This window comes from Nicotiana tabacum, chromosome 20 (assembly GCF_000715075.1).
Source record: "Nicotiana tabacum cultivar K326 chromosome 20, ASM71507v2, whole genome shotgun sequence".
NCBI classification, from domain to species: Eukaryota; Viridiplantae; Streptophyta; class Magnoliopsida; order Solanales; family Solanaceae; genus Nicotiana; species Nicotiana tabacum.
In genome coordinates, this window is record NC_134099.1 from 164,401,351 (window position 1) to 164,426,650 (window position 25,300).

Below are 25,300 nucleotides of genomic sequence, written 5' to 3' on the forward strand. Positions count from 1 at the left end.
CCTATGCATGCAAGAATATTCGGAGAAATTTTACTTTATGTCTCACATAACAAACTAATTAATGCTCGACGAAAAAAAGCATTTTTAAACCTTTCTATGCTCTATATAATCTATGGCTTTCAAAAGCCCATCACGATCGATTCGTTTATCAGGTAAGTAATAATCCATTCCAACTTGAAAAATCTTAGCTATGATCTCTTCTTCTGCTGAATGAGCTGTTAAAGCTATAATAGGAATTCGAATACCATATCGCGCTTCTTCTTCCCTAATGCATCTGGTTGCTTCAAATCCATCCATCACTGGCATCTGTTAAAAAACGAAACAAACAACGATATAAGTTATATATACTGACAGTGTAATAAATTTTATACTATCGATGTAGTTAACTTGTTATCTATTCTATTTTTCAGGGTACTCGATTTGGCTTGGTATAAGTAGTTACCTGTTGTTATAGGCCAACTTAACCTAACAATGTAAAAGAACTGGCAAAATTACTTCTTCTTATGGTAATATGTAAAAGTCTAACGATCTCTAGCAGTTTAACTTAAGTCCTATTTAACCTGAAAAAGGGCAGTCCAGTACACAAAGCATCCCACATTCACGCAGGATCCGGGGAAGGGCCGCGCAGCGCCACAAGGGGTATGATGTAGACAACCTACCCTAATGCAAGCATTAGTGGCTGCTTTCACGACTTGAACCCGTAATTTATAGGTCACACAGAGACAACTTTACTGTTGCTCCAAGGCTCCCCTTCTTAAGTCCTATTTAACCTATATTTCTCAAATCATCCAAAAGTATTGCCACGCCCATGTCAGATCCTCCAAATATTATGCATTTTTGGAGGTTCTGACATTGGTGCAACAACATTTTTGGAGGATCTAAGCAACATAGTTTTCAACCAGAAGAATGAATATTAATCACATCTTACCTCACAATCCATCAGAATATAATCAAATGGTGATGAAGGAGTAGACGGTCCTATATCGCGTTGATCACTGAGGCCTTTGCGAACATGAGCTAGAGCTTGTTCACCATTTTTACATGTGTAAGTCATTGCACCAAGCTGAGAAACCATTCTTTTGCAAACCATAAGTAATATCGCGTTATCCTCAACCACCAAAATTCTCTTTCCTGTTAAAGGTAAGTTCTTATTAGAACTTCCATTAACATCAACAGAAACATCCCGTGTTTTCGCTTCTAAAGGCGGACTTCTGGACCTCATTGGAGGTTGCTGAACCCTCATTCTTGAAGTTGTTTCATCCTTTGTTTCATGTGTGACAGTTGGTAAAATTTTATCTCCAAACTCTGGTACAAATCCGAGAACATGATATAAACAAGAACCATGTAGTGGTTTTGTCATAACTATATCTGTTGAAGGTAGCTTATCATCATCTAGCCCTGGTTTATCGAGCCAAACAACTCGAAGGGAAACATTCTTGGGAAAGTCCTTCCGAAATTCAGCCATAGCTCGAGTTATTTCACGAATGGGGCCAGCATTTGTGTCAATTATAATCAAGATGAATCTTATAAGCGCGCTCTTAGAATGAAGTCCTCTTCCCCTCCTCTGAAACGACGGGATATGATCATCATATGTTCCATCTAAAGCACTGAGAGGAATTTCCTTTGATTTCCCTGAGGAGGAGGAGGCAGAGTTGTATGATGAAAAGTTGATAATTTCCCTTTTTACCTTCTTAAGAGTATGAGAAAACTGCTCGTGTCGCCTCACAGCATGTACCTCTAAGCCTATGATCCGCGTCATGAATCTACATAGAACTCGGCTTCTTTCCTCTTCTTTGATGAAAAGAATGACAGTAGTAGAACTTTCTGGTTTCTGATGGCCAGTGATACTATTACTGCTTGCTACTGAATGATGATAAGAGTCACTAGATATATAACCTCCAAAATGTGACTCCAAATCATCTTCTCTTGCATTATTAGCACTAAATGCTTGATGTTGTTGAGGCTGATAATCACATGCTATCAAGAAAATGTTGAATCTAAAGCAAGTACCCTTTGCACCAATTTTCTTGTCGACGATACTTATTTTGCCTCCCATCAAATGTACCTACAGATTGAATCAAAACGAGAAAGAACCATGAGTTATGAAGTAATCCCACAAGTGGGGTCTGGAGAGGGTAGTGTGTACGCAGACCTTACCCCTACCTTGTGAAGGTAGAGAGACCGTTTCCGATAGACCCTCGTCTTAAGAAACAGTAAACAGGTAGAAACCAACAATAACTGAGATATGAAGTAATAAAGTCATTAAATTCTCTATGAAGCAAATCCTGTAATGCATGTGGAGAGGAGACAACTCGGAAACATACAGAACGCGCAACGCTTTTTGCTGTTCACAAATTCTTGTGTTTTATAGTGTTTCTATAAATATCTTTCTTGTTATTCCACACATAATTCAGTGCCATTATCATCACTCTTTTACAAGGTTAAGGGATTTGCTGGCTTGGTACAGTATGTATAAAACCAGATGGCTATTAATATGATTGACGAATGCATATGTAGACAGTAACAGATCAAGACTAGACGCAGCAGGTTTGACATATGCACGTGTAATTGTCGTGTATATATAAAGAGCAGAACACACTGAATCCAGATTTTGAATTTGCTACTATATGTAGTTTATAGTAAAAGATACACGTACCAAAGACTGAGTAATGCCGAGTCCTAAGCCAGTGCCTGGCTGTTCGTGGTTAGAAGTCGTCTCATTCACTTGAACATAATTTTCAAACACTGACTTATGTTTCTCTTTGGGAATTCCTTTCCCTGTATCCTCCACCTCGAATATGAATTCCACGCAGTTGGGATCGTGCTGGACTTTGTCCTGTACTTGCAATTGAGCAGAAGCTTCATTATTATTGTGCAAAAGTAAACATGACATACAACCAATGCCAGAGTTACTTGTATTTGGTGCAGAATTATTGGAGCTTTGATCAAAACCAGGTTTTCGAGCCCAAACTCGAAGAGTAATGTGCCCCTCTGAGGTAAATTTAACTGCATTACTCAACAAGTTAGTCAAGATCCGTTCTAGTTCTGTTTTATCTCCTTTAACGCGACAGAATCTTTTGATAGAACCATCACACGGATCTAGTATCACATCTACATTATCCATTGCTCCTTTTGGATAAAATAAGTTGACAACATATTCTAGTAGATCTTCCATGTTGAATTCTTTTTGCTCAAGTTGCTTCTTCCCTTCTTCAATCTTGCTTTGATCAAGAATAGAATTCAATATTGCTGAAGAAAAAAGATCATAACTTTGTCATTACATACACTTCATTTATGAACTAGTCAGTTCAGTTTGAACCCCCCCCCAACACACACATATACACACACACACACACACCAACAACAACAAACCCAGTGAAATCCCACACATGGGGTCTGGGAGGGTGACGTGTACGCAGACCTTACCTTTACCTTATGAAAGAAGAGAGGTTGTTTCCAATAGACCCTCCGCTCAAGAACAATGAAAAGGACACAATAAACAAACAATAACAACAGCAAGATAATAAGACAACGAAAACAAATGACACAACGTGTAATAACAAAGATCTAGGAATACAAAACTACAAGAATAGTGCGAGAATTACCGGTAATAATGACACACCGTGTAACAACAAGGAACTAGGAATAGGAGAATACAAGACTAGTACTAATACTACTGGTACGACTAGAAGAGACTCTCGACAACCTGTCAACCCACAATCCTAATTCTCGACCTCCACACCTTCCTATCGAGGGTCATATTCTCAGTAAGCTGAAGTAGTGCCTATATATATATATATATATGTGTGTGTGTGTATGTAGAAGTTAAAACATATATGCACACTCACAAGATAAACAATATCTGTTTGTGCAGACTAATCTTAAAATCTTGAATCCGCCTCTATATGCATTCAAAATCAATATATCTATGGCAATTTAACTACCTCAGCAGAAGAAGTTTAACACTTGTAATTCGTTTTAATCATATGGCAGTTCAACGTGCTTCTATATGAGGACTAATATATTGCACAACATGCAGATTACAGAACTAGTACAATGACAAACAGAATTTTCAAGCTCAAATGTATTTGAACCTTCCAAGTTCAAAATGTTCGATATTTTTGTATTTAATATTTTCTATATATATATATATATATATATATATATATATATATATAGGGTATTTGCTATATTTTAGTTAAATATTTCTCTATATAACATCTATAGGAGATTAGAAAAGGGAAAACAGAAGAGGACAGTGAGAATTAAACCGACACTTACTGTGTTAAAATACATTGATACTAACGAAATTCTTTAAACTCTCAATATATGTAAGTTAAGTCTGATTGATCTGAAAGAGCCAACAAAAACACTGACCTAAAAGATTATTCATGCAAGCTTCCATAAACGAGTAACCGTCCAATAAAAATGAGATTAGTAACGTAGAAAATAAGACAGTTACCTACTATAACATGTTAAACTGTCAGCATATATAAATTAAATCCGATTCTTTAAACTGTCAGTATATATAAGTTAAATCCGATTGATCTGAAAGAGACAACTAAAACACTGATCTAAAAGATTATTTGTGCAAGCTTCCATAAACGAGTAACCGTCCAATAAAAGTGAGATTACTAACGTAGAAAACAGGACAGTTGCCTACTATAACATGTTAAACTGTCAGTATATATAAGTTAAATATGATTGATCTGAAAGAGTTAACTAAACACTGACCTAAAAGATTATTTGTGCAAGTTTCCATATGATTCAAATTCTTCTGCAATTCGGATTTTGGCGAAGCATTGGCGCGACACATCTCAATTAATCCACTAATTCCAGCAAGAGAAGCTCTAATATCATGATTTGCAAGAACAAATGCAGTGCTTTTGTTCATACTTTTCCTTTCTGCTTGTTGAGTTGCTTCCATTTGATTTATAAGTGCTGAACACAAATACATTTCTCTTCTTGCTCCTCTTATTGTTAGAACAACAAAAGTGAATATGGAAATAGCCAGTCCAACCATCATTAGGATTATAAGCATTAATCCAAATTTAATATTCTTGTGAAAATGGCTTTGTAATACATCTTGTACATTGCCTGATATATACACCTGAAATTAAACCATATAATAACTTAGAATGATCCAAAAACAAGTGTTAGTTGATTAATTGATGTTCAAATTAATGTTATATACATTTATAGTGTAAAATTTGGAGCAACGATACTAAAGTCGTCTCTGTGTAACCTATAAGTTACGAGTTCGAGTTGTGGAAGCAACATATAATTCATGCATTAGGATAGACTGTCTACATCATTAACCCTTAGGGTGCGGCCCTTTTCCGGACCCTGTGTGAATGCGAGATATTTTATGCACAAAACTGCATTTTGTTAATACTAATAGTGCAAACTTATAATGTGATATAACATGTTATTACTGTATTTTCCAGGTTACTGTACATTTTAGGCTTGTTTTAAAGATAAATGTGAGGCAGTACCTTAATTTCGCCTTCAATTTTTTTGATCTTATTGACCCAAAATGGTATCAATAGAGCAGGTACCAATAGCATTATGACTGCCTGCATGTGATAAATATTCAAGAAAAAAACTTTAGTCAGCTAATTAGATTTTTTTTTTTTGTTAAATATTAAAAAAGATCGCCTGTTGCACGAAGCATCCGACGATTACATAGGATGGGGGAAGGCCGCACCCTAAAGGAGCGTTACGTAAATATTTCAAAACTAGGAAACTTACCAGAACCAAGCAAAAACAAACCGGCTTTGGCACTTTAAATGAGCTTAGCTTCATGGCTTGATATGCTGGAGTTCCTTCATATGGTGATTAGAAATTTTTTAAACACTAGTGATAATACAACATAGAGCAATTAATAAATTCAAAACTGGAGGAATTGATTTTAATAAGTTCAAATCAACAACAATTACGCCTCAGTCTCAAACAAGTTGGAGTCGGTTATATATATGAATCATCACTTATATATTTAAGCTCAATTCATGTCCTGAATTATGACTCACACGGACAGATATTAATAAGCTTCAACATGGTAACTTACCTCTACTCGTTTACTCAAGTTATTAATTTTTCCAAGTCCATGGCATTATAATATATATGGCAAAGAAAATCAAGAAATAAGCTTTTTAAAAGGTAAAATATAGAAGAATGGATGGAATGTCCATTTTCTTAATGTTTTTTTCCGTTTTACAGTAGTACTTTTTTAAAAGCTCATGTTTTTTTAAGAAGATTACAAATTTACTACCCAAATGGAATTAAAACTACCAAATTGGACATAGAACATATATAGTACATAATAATGAAGCAGGAAAAACTGTTTAAATATTGAGAATTTCAGGGTTTTTATTGATATAACTTAGGTAGAAAAAAAGAAAAGAATTAAGAGGTGACAAAAAAGGTGACGACATAAAAAGGAAGAAAACTAGAATAAAAGGAAAGATGTGATTTCATTAATGCCAAAGATATTTCTTCTCCTTTTTTAATAAATGCGCAATAATTTTGGTTCCTCGGAAAATATATGTGCCAAGAAGAAACAAAGGGAAGGAAAAAAATAAGGAAGACATTGGGAATTCATTATTTAAATACAGGAATTTAACTCATATTGGAGATAAACGTTGTATTATTCAGCTTTGATATTTAAGTAATATATAACAATCTATGTAAATAGTACATATTTCATTTTGAAATACTGATGCAAGATGAAGAATATAGTAAATTTAGATAGATATAGTTTTTTTGTCTTGCATTAGAATTGTACAAAAATTAGCTTACTAGTATTGTCACAAAAAAGAAGAAGCTATGTACTTCTATATATATACTATATTAAAAGCACGAAGGCCCTTAACGAAATGTCGTTCGCCTATTTTACCCTTTTAAAATAGAGTTTACATTAGACAAAATAGTCATTATATTATTTTCCTTATATTTAGCACTTTAAAATCAAGTAAAATTTTGTTTATTAAAGTTTTCCTTATTTGAATTACTACACATGAAATCCTAATATTTAGGACATCCAAATAAAAAAAAAAAATTTAACTTGTGCAATCAAAAAATTTATTAACTAGACTATTTGACTAGCACCCGGTACCTACATCATCCGAAAATTACCTAGCTTTTTTCTTGTCTTTTTTGCGATTGGAATTCAAGTGTTCAATTAATTTCATCAATCTAATGTAATGAAGGTACATTCTAGTCTTCTAATTTTTGCCGTCTACTTTAAAGGTTAATAAGTGCTTTGAGTAGTAAATATTTCCTCTATTTCAATTTTTGTGCTTTACTATAGTTTTTTTAAAATTTGTTTTAAAAGTATCTTTTTATGTTCAGTAACTCTTTAGTTTCACCGTTTCACATGACATATTTAAGACTATTAGATTCAAGGATATTTTTATCAGCGGATACAAGATTGTATTTATTGCTAGAACAATAAAATAAAGATTTATTATATCTATCTATATTAATATCTTAATATCTATATCTATCTATCAATATATCTATATACTAATTAAAAGCACGAAGGCCTTTAGCGAAATATCGTTCGCCTTTTTTGCTCTTTAAAAATAAATTTCACACTAGACAAAAGTGTAATTTAAGCTTCTTTCCAAATTTTTAGGAATTTAAATTAACTAAAATTTTAGTACATTCCATGTTTTGAACTCCTATGAAATTAGTCCTAACATATAGGACTCACACAAGAATGGAAACAAAATATTTCTGACGAAAAGAAAATTTAGAATCACCAATATTACAATTTGCTTCATCAGCCAATAAAATACCATTTTTGTGTCCATAGTTTGGTAGAAAATGTTATTGAACAAATTTTACCATTTAAAAATAAATTTTACATTAGCCAAATTTGTAATTTAATGATTATCCTAATATATAGGACTTTAAAGTAGATATTATTAAGGATTTTAAAGTAGATTATCCTAATATATATTAAGGATTTTAATGATTATCCTAATATATAGGACAAATTTGTAATTTAATGATTATCCTAATATATTAAGGATTTTAAAGTAGATATTATTTGGGAAATAGGAGTAATTTTACGTTTTCTTTTCCTTGTATATCCGACGGCAATTTCAATAGAAATATGTTTCACGTTCATTCTTCTTATTGGAAACTTATAACTCTAACAAGATGTACCATTAAAAGTAGGAGATGTTGTACTAACTAAATATATATTTTAATTATTAAATGTAGTTTTAAATATTACACAAATTAATAAAGAGAATATTATATTGTTCGAGTAGGAAAAAAGTTCAAAAATAGTTTGTATCTTCTATACTATCATAAAAGAATGAAATATTCAATAAATAATTAAGTATTTGAATTAATAAATTAGAGGGATAAAAATGATTCATTTTTTTTTTCAAAATCATTATGTAAGTAAAATTATTTATCAAGTTGATAAAACTCTTAAGGTACTTAAATTTATTTTCACAAGAACTAGAGCATTGGCCATGAAAAAAAAAATTAGAGCAAAATTTATTTTAATATAGTATTAAAAGTTAAATAGCTAAAAATGCTAAGTTAAATCATTAAGGATGTAACATAAACAAAAGCTATTCAAAAGACGTTGTCATTAATTTTTTTATATTCAATGCAATAAATGATAGCTTCCTATATTTTTTAATATAGTATTATATTATTTTTATAATTCAATATTAGTCATTTAAGACTTTAAATTGTTATTTATCAATATCTTCGAGGTACTATAATTCTATCTCATCACTCAAAAATTTCTAAAAGATCAAAAGATTCAGATTTTCAATTTATTTTATTATCTTTGAATAATTATGGTAAACGTATTTTTTATGTTGTTTGTTTATAGTCTTCGATAACAAAGATAACAATTAATTTCATAAGATATTTCACTCCTCATAAATCATAATAAAGCATATAAAGACTTATATGAAGTATGATTTATTTGTTTTATTGGGTTAGCTTAGTGAGATTAACATTAGGATCTTATATTTTTTAATATTTATTCAATAACTCAAAATATAGTATTTAATAATATTTACGTATTTATTGATATACGTACACGCGCAAAGTGCGTACCCTAAGACTAGTTGTTTAATAAGCGTGACTATTATTCATGATAACGTTAATAAAATAAAATTATGAGTCTTGTGTTAAAAAAAAAGATTTCAAAGCGTAACAAAAAAAAATATTTGCTTCAGGTTACATAGTTACAAATAAAAAACTATTTAATTGTTTTATAATTTAAATTAGCCTATATAGCTTTGGTCCAAACTATATGTTTGTTTTAAACTTATAATTTAAATTATACATAGTTACATATAATGATTAGTAATTATTACATTTTTTAAATAGTAAAAAAGAAAGGTTCATTATTTTAGTACACCTTAGTAAAAATACCTTGATGAAAATTCATTGATCACTGATCTCATGCATGTCCAATCTACTCTCCATGTGAGGATTTCTTTTTCTTTCTCTGCACACAATAAAAAAATCAAAGTTAAAAAAATTGATAAAAATCGAATCAACCAATTTTAGTTTTATATTTCGTTCAATCAACTGAGACATGAGGCGAATTCAAGATTTAATACTGTTAGTTAGTTCAGAATGAATATAATCTTTGTCTTTTGCATATGTATATATTTTAGTAATGATGAGTTTAATTGAACCTGCTACAGAACTCGTCTTAAATTCGCCTCTGACTAACGAAGAACAGAATGGTGGGGAGGGGAAAATATAGGGTAAAAAACTTTGAGAGAAAGAGAAGGTATTTTTCTTCATTTAACTCCTGCTCTTATTAAGACCATATAAAAGATACTCCATATAAGGATTTTCCTAGTTTTAAAAAAGGAAAGAAATATATAATACGAAAAGAATACTAAACAGACACATGCATATGTTTTCTTTCCATTTGTCTTAAATTTTTAAAAGGTTTGACTGCTGTTAAAGTTTTGAGTCTATGTGGAATGTCGAGTTATGAGAACTAGTGACTAACTAGTAGTTAGATTAGCTAATTTATTCTACAATTCTACAATCTAATAAATAAGCCAACGAGATTTGAGGATGAACTAAATATGATTTAAGGAAAAATATAGAAATCATTGATAATATTATTGGTTAATTAAAGAAAGTTTAAGATTTAATTTAATGAAAGAAAGGCATGCATTGGTGGGCATAAGAGATCATTTGGAGGAAATTTCGCAGAAGGGGTTATAGTCTAGGGCTAGACCACCAAATATCACGATGGAGCGATAAGTATATTACTTTATCCTTAACTTCGGGTTCGACCGTTCGAGATATGAGTATAGAGTTGTATTTGGTAGGAGATATTTCATCCCCCTTAAGTGGAACTTTTTGGCACAAATTTGATCTTTGGCGGCCCCCGAAGTGGGTAGTGGACACCGAATGAAAAACCAAAAAAAGTAATATAGGGCTTAAACATGATAAAACAAGTTAAGGAGCCGAGCTTGAAAGTTTTTGAGAAATTTAAATGATCATACTATTGTTACCTTGAGTAAACTCATAATTTTGGGTACACTCAAATCTTGAGATCAATTGATGAATTCTAGTCTTAACTCTTTGAGGTAAGATTTTTACTATAGTTCTTGAGTTTTTCATTACTATGATAGAGGAAATTTAAAAGGATATATATCAATATTGGCCATTAGGGTTCTATGTTTTAGGTAACTTTCATAGATGGTATTTTTTTATATATTTAAATTAAGCCATTAACCTCTGGCAGTGTGCCTTTGGTTATGGAAGGTTTGGCTAGACCCCTGCCATGTCAATATATATACAAAAAAGTATTGGTACAATTTACATTTTGAAACTATTTTGATTGCACCATCTCGCACCATACATTGCTGCAAATTTACATGCAACCCAATTTTTTTCCAAATTTTCCAACATATATGCATATTGGTACAATTTGTAGAAGCATTTTGTGTATATTATTCATAGGCTTAACATCCCACCATTCCTTTATAATTCTTCTCAGGGGTGGCCCAAGAGTCAAGCCACTAAAGCAAAGGCTTTAAGTCCCCAAATTTTGAAGGCCCCAATTTTTTTTTTTTTGTTTTCTACTCGTATTTATATTGAGACCCCGACTACTCTAGATTCGTATCGCATAAGGCCTAGTAAAAGAGAGAACACGTTTTAACAGGATTTATTTCAACCACATGACTCGAACCCAATATAAGGTAAGCTGGATCATATACATCTCACAACAATCTTTAGAGGTAGGGTCTAAATATATTGAGTATGTTAAAATTAAAAAAAATTTATTTTATAAAAAGTAAATATAACTTTTAATTTAGTATTAATGTAACAGTTTAAGCAAAAATTGGAGAAAGAAAATCACTCCCCCTAAACCGTCATCGCGAATATAAAACTTTTCATTATTTAAATTTGACGATTGACATCATTAGTGGGTACCTATATTATTATTCTCCTTTTACATTTCTCACTAAAAACGTGCAATTCAATAGTCCAAGTCTTATTTTTTATCTTTCTCATCAGAAAACGGGTACTACATTTTTATATTCTCTTCTTGATTTCTACAAAAAACTTAAGTTCTCGATAAGTTATATTGTTCTATGTAGAAAAAAAAGAGTTTTATTTTTTCTATAAAAAAAAAGAGTTGAAGAGTACCGTTGAATAAAATTATATTGCGCATTTTTTTTTTCCTTTTTCCCCCTCAGGTTTCAAGCATTTCAACAAGTATATTAGAACATCAAAAATTATTTTGATATCAAGTTATAAACTTCTTGAATCTAGTTCAATTATCTAAGATCAATAATATTTTAGGAGAGATTAAATTATTTATAAAAGAAACTATTAACAACTTTACATCTTAAAAAAATAAAAATATAGACTTCCATTAAAAATATAGATGAATTTTTTTCCTTCTGATAGGCCCCAAATTAAAAATTGGCTTTAGACCACCAATCTTCTTGGGTCGCCCCTGATTCTTCTTATAGGCCATGGCTGATGCATAATTCCCAAAGGAGCTCCAAATTTCATCCAAGTATTAGTGCCAACTTCTCCCTCAACATTGAATTTGCTTGTTCATAGATCTCATTGAAAGATTATTGATAATCGAGACAATCGAAGTTCATCAATCACTACGACTATATATATGCGTTCATTTTTATGCCTTCATTTTCCTCTAAGAAAAAATAAGAAAATAAAGTATTTCACTTAAGAAAAAAGAAACCACCTAAGTTTCTTAACGATAAGATATCATAATATGATATACAGCAATGTTAACCATGCACAAGACTTTATAATTTATGAAGGAGATAAAACTAAATATATAGTTAAACTTAACTTCATATATATAGTTCCATCAAAGTCGACAACTATTACTAAACATCTAAAACAAGTTTCTCTAAAATATAGAATTGAAAACTAGAAGTTTCTAGAAAGCTAATGAACTACTAAATCTAAAGGTCCAAATTCCTTGCAATGGCCTGTCCAAAGCCTTTAAATGCCTGGAAAAGAATTAATATTGTATTAATCCAATGGCAACAAGCTATTTTCTTGCCAACTCGGAAAATCCCATTGAACATCATTCATATAATCATACGTAAAATAGCTCCACGTAAAATTTTCTTGTGCCATGTTAAAGTTTGCTTCGTCGCCCTGGAAAGGATAACCATAATCAACGTTCAACTTGGCGAATTTCTTAATAGAAGAATCGACGGGGATATCTGAGGAATTATAAGCGATATCGAGCAATTGAACGTTTTCTTCAAATGTGTTATCAGTTCCAATTGAATCTGTTGTTCCTTCATAGTCACAATCCATACCAACATGATCATTGATACTAAGAGGAGAGTTCAGTTCTCTTCGAATGGTTTTTAATGACTTATCAACTTTTTGATAGATTCTGCATAAGACCCAACTGTCGAGCTGCAAAAATGACAAAGAAAAAGATAACACCATAGCAAAAAGGTTAATATGGAAACAAATTCAAGAACTATGAAAACGCCAATTCTACAAGAATTATGGATCACAAATAGGGATGACAATGGGGCGGTGCAGGTGCGGGATGGGGCAGGTTTCAGCATTCCCGGGGCAGGGCGAGTTACAGTATTTGCGGGGGCAAGGGCGGGGGCAAGGGCGGGGCAGGTTTCAGTATTCGCGGGGCAGGGCGGATTATAGTGTTTGTGGGGGCGGGGCAGGTTTCAGCATTCGCGGGGCATGGCGGATTATAGTGTTTGTGGGGGCGGGGCAGGTTTCAGCATTCGCGGGGCAGGGCGGGTTACAGTGTTCGCGGGGGCGGGCTGGGGCGCAGGACAATATTTTAATTTTTTTTGAACTAAAAACCAAAAAGGCTAAAATGCCACCAGCCACACTAATTTCTCAGATTGCAGAAGTGTAATTTGTATGAAAGACAAAAAAATTTGAAAGAAAAGGCTGGCCGTGTTGAATAGACGATAGTTATAAACTTCATAAATAAATATTTGTGAGTGTTGTATAAGTGTGAAAGACTAACTTTTTAGATTAAAAGAGAAAAACTATTTCATATATATGTCGGGCGGGTTTGCATGGGGCGGTTTAAAAACAGCAAATTATACTTTGGGGGACAGGGCATGTTGAAACTTTAGGTGTTTGCCCCGCAACCACATCGCCCTGCACCCTAATCACAAAAATGAAATCAAACTTATATATCAAAGTAATGAAACACTGAACTTACCCTCCAGGTATTTCCGTCTTTTTTCTCAACACGAGATTCGTTCACTCTATATTCGTGCATAATCCAGTTGGTCTTTTTACCTTTCTGAGGTTCACCTTGGTAGTAAACCAAGGCTTTCCTGAACCCAACTATTGCACCATTGTGGTTTATAGGTTTGTCAGCTCCAGTAGCCTTCCAGTAGCCTGTTCCAGCAGCTCGGTTTGGCCTTGTTCCATTTTTATATTTTTTATCCCTTGGAGTGAAAAAATACCATTCCTTTTCTCCAACCACAGGATAGGTCTCTATTTGCAGTTTAAAAAAAAGTATTATTATTAATGAATCAAGAAACTAAACATGTTTTCATTGATGTAACCTTCAATAATTAAGAAAATTCTCAAATCCCTTAGAGTGTTTCACCAATCAAGAATAGATTTCTATTTGCATTCTTAGTAAAGTAAAAGGGAAATAGCAGAAATATTAATGAATCAAGCAAAATGTCTTTATTGGTGTTAGTAACCTTAAATAGTTCAGTAAATTTTTAAGTCAAAGATGAATTAATGAAGATAATCAGAGGCATATCCCATGTAGAAGCTATGAGTTTTAACGGTAAAAATTTACTCGCACCGGGTATTTACACCAAATCAATAGATACATGACATATATATGTCTTGCATATGAACTTCAATCATTTAACCACGGTAAATTATATACATTCTCATCTAATTAAATTAATTAATCATAGCGAGTTAATATAGTTTGGTGTAAACACCCGGTGTGGGTAAGTATTCGCCAGTTTGAACTCATAGCTTTTGCTCATACCTTGTATTTTTGTCCAAAAAATTAGTTTAATATATACAAAAAATAAATTTTGAACCTACTAAATTAGATGAGATATGGTAAAATTGCGAATCTAAACCCATAAAGTTCAAATCTTGAATCCGCCTCATAATTACTTAAGGTTTTCAGCTGCTACAGTGTCTATTAACCTAAAAATTGATTTGAAATGGATATATGAAAACCTAAAATACTTATCTTTGTTCAATATTCTTTTTCCTTTATTGGGGTTTTCTCTTCTATTTTTTTTTTTTTCACGAATAGCAATTTCTAGTGACATAAAAGAGCAGGAAAACAAGAACAAACCCTAACAATGAATCAATATTGTATATACAAACTACAGAAGAAATTCGTTATGAAGAAATTACACTTTTGATAAATAGATTCAGAATTTAATATCTATTAAAATTTTATTGATTTTTAAGATATATTTCTACGTTTCATGTCTGAAATATTAGATTCAGTTGAAACCATTAACGATAAACACTATCAGCCTTTCGTAAAAAGCGAGAATAAAAACCTGAAAGCTGTTGAGGACTGTGCATGCAAAGGTTAACTTCCTTGATTTCATTAGAAGGCAAAGGTTCATTCATGACTTTCTTCTTGAGATAATGAACGATGAGCTCATCGTCGCGGGGACAAAAGCGATAGCCCGGTGGAAAAGCCAAAGAATCATAGTCGTCTACCTGCAAAACACGTACACAGAAACTAGTATTACACGACGAACAAATATATGCATGATTTTATTATATTGTCAAGAACTTTTTTATTGTTCTTGCTCTTGTTTTTTCAATATTAGGGTTTTGATCAATCCTAGAATTAACATGCCTTGAAATTCGCCTGAATTTGCCTATCAGACTCCATTGTTTTGCTTGAGAAGGACACTCGGAAAGAGTCCAACTTGAAATATATGATCAGGTTTTGTTTCAACAAATTGATTATATAAAGATTTGGGGTAATCTTATTTAAAATTTAATCCTATCATATCTAAAGTACTTGATATGAAATCATTATTTTAAACGGCGAGGTTAATGGTAAATTTGGTTTTAACTATGTAAAAATGAATTTTAATGGTTAAATAATTACAAAAAGGAGTTTTGAACGAGAAATAATATTTTTTTCACTTGTGATACGTCTTAATAAAGTACGAAGATTTCATGTGATATGCTTAAAACTTTTTCTTTTAGAGTAGACTAAAAAAAGGATAAATGGAAACAATTATTTATGAAAAATGAGAATTACAATATTATGCATAAATAAATATTTGTTATAGATAAATGGATAAAAAAATATATTGATCTTATACTAGTGTCTTTTTCAGGTGGCTAATAGTGGATTTTTCGTAGTACTTGTACATGTGTTTTATTTTTATTTTTCGTATGCATGGACAAACTTAACGCCTATGTAATTTGGGTGGGAGGACATATTTTTTTAAAGGGAAATACATAAGTACCACATGAACTAAATAGTCGGATTTTCAGCTACGCACTTTATCTTCGCGGGGGTCCTATTTTCCCCTGAATAATTTTAAAGTAAAATTATTTACCCCTTAAAAAGCTACAATCAGATACGTGCAAAGTGGTGAAATACACGCGCCTGAATCATGCATTTCTTACTTAAAAAAAAATTCACCTTTTTTTTCCTTCTTTTTTTTTTTCCTCTTTCCTAATTTCTCAATCATTTTCATTTCAATTATCAGAACTTATTAAACGCTAGCAGTCCCTCTCGATCTCTGTTTTTATCACAACTTGTCGCATACGAAATTTTTATTCTCCGGTGAACTGAGTTTTTAATGAGTTTTATATAATACTTGTTTGATATTGTCAGATCTGGCCGGAGAATGAAATTCCACGAAGACCCTTGCTCCAACAAAACTCCATTGTTGTTGACCATTTTTGACTGTTCGTAGGTTCTTCATTGAATCATGCTCGTTGCTCCCTCTAGCTGTAACTCTTTTTCTATTATTAAACATATCTGCTTTTGATTTCTGGGTTGATTTTGCGTTGTATTGGATTTTTGCTCCGGCATTTCGCCGTTGAAACGATGTCCCCCTTGTGCGTGCGAGAAGAGGTTTAGAAGACGAAGGAGACTAATTAATTAGTTGTAATTAATTGTGTAATGTCCAATCAAAAGATGACACTTGTACCTATTAATCAATTTTAAAATTATTTTTGTAACTTTCACTTGCCCTTAAAAGAGTATACACACTCTCTATGCAACGTCAGCACTTAGGGGTGGTGTTTATTACTAGTTAAAATAGTTCGGGGGGGGGGGGGTATAATAAGACCCCGCGAAAATAAAGTGTGTAATGAAAAATCCGACTTAGTTCATGGGGTACTTATGCATTTTCCCTTTTTTTAAATCCTAGAGTTATTGGTATAATATCTAAAGAGCAGAAAAAAATTATATAAGAAAATGCTGAAGAGTAATGGCACTTTAGATGAAAATTTACTAGTTACTTACTATTGATTTAAAATTCCATTCGCCTAATTGTATGTAAATCCATAGATGCTTATTCCATTTATTTTTTCTTTTGGTTCTCCACTTGGTATTTGGTTTTTAGGATTTTTCTTATAAAGAGCTCGAATTTGAGACGTCTGGTTAAGGATGAAGGGATCTTATCTAGTGGCGAAGCTAGGAATTTCCTCAAAGGTATTCAAATTTGAAAGAAGTGAAAAGAAAATTCCGACAAAAGGTGTTCAATATGTGTTGTATATCTCTAAAACATAATATTTTACCTATATATACAATATTGTGTAATTTTTCAACGAAGAATAGTCAACTCACCACCCTTATGACCATGTGGCTTCGCCACTGATCTTATCCATCTAATTATAATCCTCAGTAGTTATTGCTGCACTTAATATGGTACAATAATTTTGGTTACCAATGATGTATGAAGTGATTCATAATTTCATATCATATATAACTTACTAATTAGTTTGTGACTGAAGTAGCTACTTAATTTATTGATAGAAAGATTTTCTTCTGTAGGTAGAAAAAAGAGTTAATTCCTTTCGTATGAGGCTTGTAATATAGCAAGAAAAATGATTTCTTTTTATTGGTCTTTCCTATAGAAAGGATAAGTTCTTACATTATTTCATTTTATATGACACAATTTTATAAACCTGGTGTCAAGTAATTTAGGGGCGGATGTAAGTGAAATTGTGTACGCTTTTGTTCTAGCCTTTATATATATATTAGTCTTAAGATACGCGCGTTTGCACGTTTACCCATCTTAAAAAGAATATTTTATTGGAAATTAGCTTGAGTTATAAAATAAAAATTAAGAAAAATTATAAGTTCCTATGAATACAACAAATTTATATACTTTGTAAATTTTTATGCTTTATAGCTAGGAATTCATATACTATAAGTTTTCAAAGGACTAGCACGAGGTACGATAGAGCACGCATGCATAAAGATATCTTTAAACTCCAGTGTCAAAGAAACTTCTAGCTTTTATCTTTGAAATATTATAGTTCAATTTTTTTGAAGAATTTAATTCAATAAAAGTTTAATAAAAATGATCAAAAATATTATTATCACAGATTTTAAAAAGTTAGTTTATATGGTTAATATTCAAAAGCAAATAAGGAAAATAAAGTACTCATTTTATTTAAATAAAAGAAAATATTAATTTTGTTGAAATGAAAGAAAATACTTTTTCTACATCATAAAAAGAAAATACTCATTTTGTTGTAATGAAAGAAAATACTTTTTCTACATCATGAAAAGAAAATACTCATTTTGTTGAAAACAAAGAAAATACTTCTTACCACATCATTTTGTTGAAATGAAAATAATACTTTTTCTACATCACGAAAAGAAAGTACTATTTTTGTAAAATAAAAAAATTACTTTTTTATATCATATGAAAAGAAAATACTCATTCATTGAAATGAAAAAAAATTCTATCTATAACATGAAAAGAAAGTACTATTAATAATATTCGTATTTAGGCAGGAGGGTGGGGTAGGGGGTGGGGTGGGGTGAGTAGGTGGGGGTGTAGGGGCGGGAATGGGAAATATGGTAGGAAAGGTTGAAAAAGAATTTTGAAAAATGTTTCCCCTTCTCTTCTCTCGACAGAAAAAACATTTTCTCCAATTAACTATTAACCAAATGATAAACTTTATAATAAATTTAGCTAACTCATCTAAGATACTAATCCTCAATCTTTTTGGTTTCAAATTCTCGAGTACGAACCTCAATCAAACTCATGCTTTGCGCAATCAGTCTCGCATGGTATAGAATAATATGTTTTGTCAAAATTATATTGCATTATAACATTGAAATAAGTAAAGAATTTATATAAGGTTACAAAATCTAATTTGAATTCAACTCCCTGCATGGTATTTTAAATAAAGAAATATTCAATTACCTAAATGTACTTGACTTCAAATCCTAAATATTAGGAAAGCAATTAAATTACATTTTTATTCAATAAAATCTGCTTTTAAAAGGTAAAAAAAGAAAAGGAATTTTGGTTTAAGGGGTTTCGTGCTTTTAATATACTAGTCTCTATTAACGTGTGTTGCATGATAATAATGGTATGTAATATTCAGACAGGTATATATAGGCAGGAACAATAATTAAATAATGAAAATTAATATTATTACATTAACATAATAATCAAATTTAAAGTGATGATAATATTATATGTACTTATATTTTAGAAATAATTTGATTGTATCTTATTTTATAGTCGAGGTATTATATTTACTTATAGTTTATAAATATGAATTGTCATTATATCTTACCCAAGATCTCTTTGACTGCGGTTATTATTCTATGTTGAAAGTTCAATTGCTTCTCCACAAAATATATTTAATATGGAGTTTTCTTATCAAACATATCTATCTTAAAAGACTCCCCAAATCACTTGAATGCTATTTTTACGTTGAAACTTTATCCAAATATGATGGCAAATTTCCATTAGGACAATAGTGTTGTGGCGGATCCACAAAAATGTGCATAGTTTCTAATTTACCCGCTTTGTTCACATTTTTTCTATAGTTATTATACCAATCATTAAATACTAATTAATAGTAACTGAATCTTCCTAATTTGTCTAGCTAAAATTGAGGAACAGAATATTCTAAAAATATTTGGCGTAAATCAGATCAAATCATATTCTTCTAGATATTCCTATTTAGGCGCGCTACATTTATGGAAGTAAATATTCTTCCAGATATTTTCCACCATTGATATCCATTAAAAAGCTTGAAAGCTTTGAATTCAAATTTGGATTTTCAAAAATCATTATTTGTTTGGATTGGGTGTTGTTGAAAATAATCGGGAATATGGTTTGGAGTTTATATCTCAATTTTGAGGGGTTTTGGTGAAGATTAGACTTGGTTTTGATTGAATTTCAGATTGAAACTCGAAGAAGAAGAAGAAGAAGAAGAAGAAGAAGAAGAAGAAGAAGAAGAAGAAGAATTACAGAAATTGTAGATTATTTGTATTCTGATTGTAGATGCTTTATTTTCTGTTTTCACAAATAAAAAACGGCTAAAACTCCTACAAATCTTTTGAAAAAAATGCAATTATGTCAAAAATCACAATTATGTTACAATTGGATGAGAATTGGGATATAAAAATTCAATGTACCCAGTTTGTAGATATTTTGTAGATAAATTGTAGATTATTTGTATTCTGATTGTAGATGCATTGTTTTCTGTTTTCACAAATCCAAAACGACTAAAACTCCTACAAAATCTTCTTCAAAAAAATGTAATTATGTCGAAAATACCAATTAAGCTACAATTGAATGGGAATTGAGATATTAAAATTCAATGTACCCAGTTTGTAGATATTTTGTAGATAAATTATAGATTATTTGTATTCTGATTGTAGATGCTTTGTTTTCTGTTTTCACAAATGAAAAACGACTAAAACTTCTACAAATCTTCAGCAAAAAATAGTCTACAATTTATCTACAATTTTTCTACAATTTATCTACAATTACTACAATTCTTCTTCTTCTTCTTCGAGTTTCAATCTGAAATTTAGCCAAAACCAAGTCTAAATCTACACCAAAGCCCCTCAAAATTGAGATATAAACTCCAAAACATATTCTCAATTATTTACAACAACACCCAATCAAAACAAATAATGATTTTTGAAAACCCAAATTTGAATTCAAAGCTTCAAAGCTTTTTAATGGCTGTCAATGGTGGAATTGCTGCTCTCTTGTCTCTTTGAAGGTTTGTTCTTCTTCATTGAGAAAATTTGAAGCTGAAATTAAATATGTGTATGAACTTTGAAGATTTGACTTCAATTTTGATGAACTTTGTTGTTCTTCATTGATGAACTTCAACTGGAGTAAAATGGGGAACCAACTTTGTTGAATGGTTTCTTCAATTTTCTGTGAATTTAGAGGGAGAATTTGGTTTTAGAAGAGGGAAAATGGTAAAAAGAACGTGGGTATGGTAAAACGTGGGTGGGACTGAGGGCTTAGGAGAGAGAAACGTGCAGATTCCTTTAATTAAGGAGTAAAAAATGTACAATTAATTATACCCTTAATTAATTATGGAATAGAATTGGTAATTTGGTATACTAAGTGTAATTAAGTCAAACATTAAACATTGAGGGTAATAAGGTTTCCTATGTGGCATAGGAATATAAAAATTCCTTTAATTAAGGGGTGTCAACTGATACTAAAATAAAATTAATTAAGGGGTGTCAACTGACACTAAAATTTACGTTGTTTTATTGATAAACTAGTAAATTTATCCGCGCTTCGCGAGGTCTTAACAATATCAATAAATTTACAAAGTCTTAAGCAACATCAATAAACTTACAAAAAGATTAGCAACTAATAATGGATTAGATATTGTTTCCTCATTACTATGAGAAACATTACACTAATAAAAAACTTACATTTGGTTTAATTCATAAATTTTGTTTATTTATATTAATTACTTATATGTGGTGTATAGTTAACTATATATTACCAATATTTATAGAAGTTTTATCTTATTAAGAAGTTCAAAGAGTATTAATTAAAAATGAGAACTAAAGTTTAAATTAGAATTATGTAAATTCAGCTTAAAATTACTAATTACACAAATAAAAACATTTAAATTATCATTAGTTGTAAATTGAGAGAACAAAAATTTATATAAATGAAATACAAATTTTTTTATTAAAAACCAAAAATCTTTAGTAGGAGCACCTCTTCTTCGTTGCGACATAAATTTTAAAAATTGCGCTTTTCTAATTTTAATGCATTGTTCTGCTATCTAAGCGTGCTTTCATGAAATATACATTGAATGCATGATTAATTGCAACAATAATATATTGAGATAATAACACCATTTAAGTTTACCAAAAAAAATACCATTTAAGGAATAAAAGTGTCACGACCCGGATTTTTCACCCTCGGGAATCGTGATGGCGCTTACTCATAGAAGCTAGGTAAGCCGCGAAATAAAGAATCACAAACTCTTTTCATTTTAGCCCTTTTTAACAATTTGAATTAACAGGTAATCAACATAGAAATATTAACAATGAATAAAATCAAGCGGAAGACATAATCTGATAAAATAACCAAAGCCTACATGGCAATGCCAACATATGTCTCTACCCGGAATCCGGTGTCACAATATCACGGACTGTCTATGAATACGACATACAAGTGTCTGTAAGGAAAAGTACAATCTGTCTCGGAAGTAAATGAAAACAGAACACATAAATAAATAGAAGAGAACGCCGGGCCTGCGGACGCCTGTAGGACTACCTCAGAATCTCTAGCTGGACTGAAGGCAGCCACCCAAAGCTACGGTCCGAAAGCTGCTCCGAGATCTGCACATAGTGCAGAGTGTTGCATCAGCACAATCGACCCCATGTGCGGGTAAGTGCCTAGCCTAACCTCGGCGAAGTAGTGACGAGGCTAGGACCAGACTACCAAATAAACCTGTGCAGTTATATAATATACAACAGAAAATAAAATAGGAGTAAGCAAGTAAAGATGGGAGGGGGGTACATGCTGCGGGGGTATATTAATATCGACAGTAAATCAAGAGTAAAGGCATAATGACAACTTAGAATTCACAGCAAAACAATAAGGAACTCGTATCCAATCTATGAACACTTTGTATCATAAATTGTTGCGGCGCGCAACCCGATCCCAACATATAACAATACTGTTGCGGCGTACAACCCGATCCATATTATTTATCACTGTTACGACGTGCAACCCGATCCGATTATATTATTGTTGCGGCGTGCAACCCGATCCAATTATATCATTGTTACGGCGTGCAACCCGATCTAATTATATCATTGTTGCGGCGTGTAACCCGATCCAAATATACAATCAACAACAATCATAACAAGAGTCCCGACAAGGGATTAATAAAGAACTACACTATCCCGGCAAGTGAATCGACAGTATAAGTAAATGCGTCCCGGCAAGGGAGAAACAGCTATAATCAAACTTGTTCTAACATCTAATTACCTCAACTAACACCAATACTCAATCATAAGTAATTTTCACCAGAATAATCATAATCCTTGCTCAATACAGAGAATCATCAAATTAAGCATCCGTAGTATTATTTAAGAACACAATAAATTGCAATTTAGGACTCACGGTCATGCTCGACACCAACGTATAGATATTTGTCACCATGACTATACGTCGTACTCAACAAGAAACAAGTAGCAAATAGGACACAACTCCTAATCCCTCAAGCTAAGGTTAGACCAAATACTTACCTCGAACTTACACGGCCAACTCAAGCCTCAAACACCGCTTTTCCTTTTGAATTCGGCTCCAAATCAATTGTATCTAGACATAATCTACTTAATAACATCAATAAACGCTAAACAATCCAATTCCAATGCTTAATTATAGCTTTCCCATCATTCTTCCCAAAAAGTCAAAAATTGACCCCAGGCCCGCTTGGTCAAAACACGAGGTTCGGACCAGAACCCATTCACCCACGAGCCCGAATATACAATTAGTTCCAAAATTCGACCCCAAAACGAGGTCTAAATCCCAAATATACAAAAAGCCCTAACTCTACCCAAATTCCTAATTTTCTACCCTTAAGAACATGATTTAAACCTATAAATCTAATGGGTGTTAATAGAAATTGAAGAAAATGAGTCTAAGATTACATACCTATGAATTGGTGGTGAAATTCCTTTTCACAAATCGCCCAATTTGGAGTTTGGAAGAAGAAGTTATGAAATTTTAGTTAAGTCCCGTTTTTGCTTCAGTTTTAAAATCACAGGACAGGCTTTCATCGCGTTCGCAACAGGCCTGTCGCGTTCGCGATGGGTTAGGCCTAAATAACCTTAGCATTCGCGGAGCTTTGATCCCTCGAGCCTTCGCGTTCGCGGGCCAGTGGCTGCGTTCGCATGGATCAAGTGAGAACCCCTCCCCCATGCCAATTGCCTTACGCGTTCGTGTGTACCTGGACGCATTCGCGAAGGCTACTCCCCCCTCAGCCTCGCGTTCGCGTCTCAGGCTTCGCGTTCGTGAAGAAGAAAACTGGCACCTGGGAAATTTTCCTTACGCGTTCGCGAGTGGGACCACACGAACGCAAAGAACAAAATCCTTGGGCACTGAACAGCAAAAACCTGCAACTTTCAATAGTTCAAAACTTTCCGAAACTCACCCGAGCCCTCGAGGCTCCAAACCAAACATACGTGCTAACTCAAAAACATCATATGAACTTATCCGTGCGATCAAATTTCCAAGATAACCTCTTAAACAACGAATTTAGCATAGAAATCTAACAAAAATCTCAAAACTTTAAAAGTATGAATTTTCACAACTACGGGTCCGAATCACCTCAAACGACTTCCGTTTCTGACCAAATTTCATAGACTAGTCTTATTTCACATATAAGACCTGTACCGGGCTCCGGAACCAAAATACATGCCCGATACCATCAAATTCTAAATGTATTTCATTTCCAAAACTCATAGAAATTTCCAGAAAATAATTTTCTTTAAAAATTCATTTCTCGGGCTTGGGACCTCAGAATTCGATTCCGGGCATACGCCCAAGTCCCATATTTTTCCATAGACCCTTAGGGACCGTCAAATCATGGGTCCGGATCCGTTTACCCAAAATGTTGACCGAAGTCAACTTAAATGCATTTTAAGTCAAAATTTCAACATTTTTCACAGATTTTCACATAATAGCTTTCTCGCTATGCGCTCGGACTGCGCACGCAAATCAAAGTGATGCTGAAAGAGGTTTTTAAGGCCTCGGAATGTAGAATCCATTTTAAAAACAAGTGGTGACCTTTTGGGTCATCACATTCTCCACCTCTAAAACAATCGTTAGTCCTTGAACGGACATAAGAAGGAAGTACCCGAGTCAGGGAAAATATGGGGATAACGGCTCCGCAGATCGGACTCGGACTCCCAGGTCGATGCCTCAGCAAGCTGACCTTTCCACTGAACACGAACAGAAGGAAAACTCTTCGATCTCAACTGGCAAACCTGCCGGTATAGAATAGCTACCGGCTCCTCCTCATAAGACAAGTCCTTGTCCAACTGGATGGTGCTGAAATCTAACACGTGGGATGGATCGCCGTGATGACACATGAAACACTGGATGCACGACTGATAAGCTCGACGGTAATGCAAGTCTATAAGACACCTCTCCCACTCGATCAAGAATCTCAAACGGCTAATGAACCTAGGGCTAAGCTTGCCATTCTTCCCAAATCTCATCACGCCCTTCATAGGCGGCACTCGAAGAAATACCCGCTCACCGATCATGAAAGCCAAATTTCGAACCTTGCGGTCGGC

The 25,300-nt window shown here is 32.6% G+C and overlaps 2 protein-coding genes across 2 annotated transcripts; both read right to left on the reverse strand.

Annotated features, from left to right (window-relative positions):
- Positions 1-69: 69 nt before the first annotated feature.
- LOC107771370 (histidine kinase CKI1-like) lies at positions 70-5,805 on the reverse strand. Its single transcript, XM_075240476.1, has 6 exons — positions 5,752-5,805; positions 5,492-5,576; positions 4,735-5,118; positions 2,657-3,249; positions 929-2,065; positions 70-306 (listed from the first exon to the last, which is right to left on the reverse strand). The coding sequence occupies exons 1-6, from the start codon at positions 5,803-5,805 to the stop codon at positions 85-87; spliced, it is 2,475 nt and encodes an 824-aa protein (XP_075096577.1). The 3' UTR covers positions 70-84.
- A 6,569-nt stretch (positions 5,806-12,374) lies between these two features.
- LOC107771369 (NAC transcription factor 32-like) lies at positions 12,375-15,308 on the reverse strand. The gene is made up of 3 exons (XM_016590722.2): positions 15,045-15,308; positions 13,712-13,992; positions 12,375-12,924 (listed from the first exon to the last, which is right to left on the reverse strand). The coding sequence occupies exons 1-3, from the start codon at positions 15,115-15,117 to the stop codon at positions 12,526-12,528; spliced, it is 753 nt and encodes a 250-aa protein (XP_016446208.2). The 5' UTR covers positions 15,118-15,308; the 3' UTR covers positions 12,375-12,525.
- Positions 15,309-25,300: the final 9,992 nt, after the last annotated feature.

Coding starts and splice junctions, on each gene's coding strand:
- LOC107771370 (XM_075240476.1), bottom strand. CDS start 5,805: ATGAAGCTAAGCTCATTTAAAGTGCCAAAGCCGGTTTGTTTTTGCTTG. Junction 2,066..2,656: donor TCGGCATTACTCAGTCTTTG/GTACGTGTATCT, acceptor TTCAATCTGTAG/GTACATTTGATGGGAGGCAA. Junction 307..928: donor ATATTCTGATGGATTGTGAG/GTAAGATGTGAT, acceptor GTTTTTTAACAG/ATGCCAGTGATGGATGGATT.
- LOC107771369 (XM_016590722.2), bottom strand. CDS start 15,117: ATGAATGAACCTTTGCCTTCTAATGAAATCAAGGAAGTTAACCTTTGC. Junction 13,993..15,044: donor CAGTCCTCAACAGCTTTCAG/GTTTTTATTCTC, acceptor AACTGCAAATAG/AGACCTATCCTGTGGTTGGA. Junction 12,925..13,711: donor AAGACGGAAATACCTGGAGG/GTAAGTTCAGTG, acceptor TCATTTTTGCAG/CTCGACAGTTGGGTCTTATG.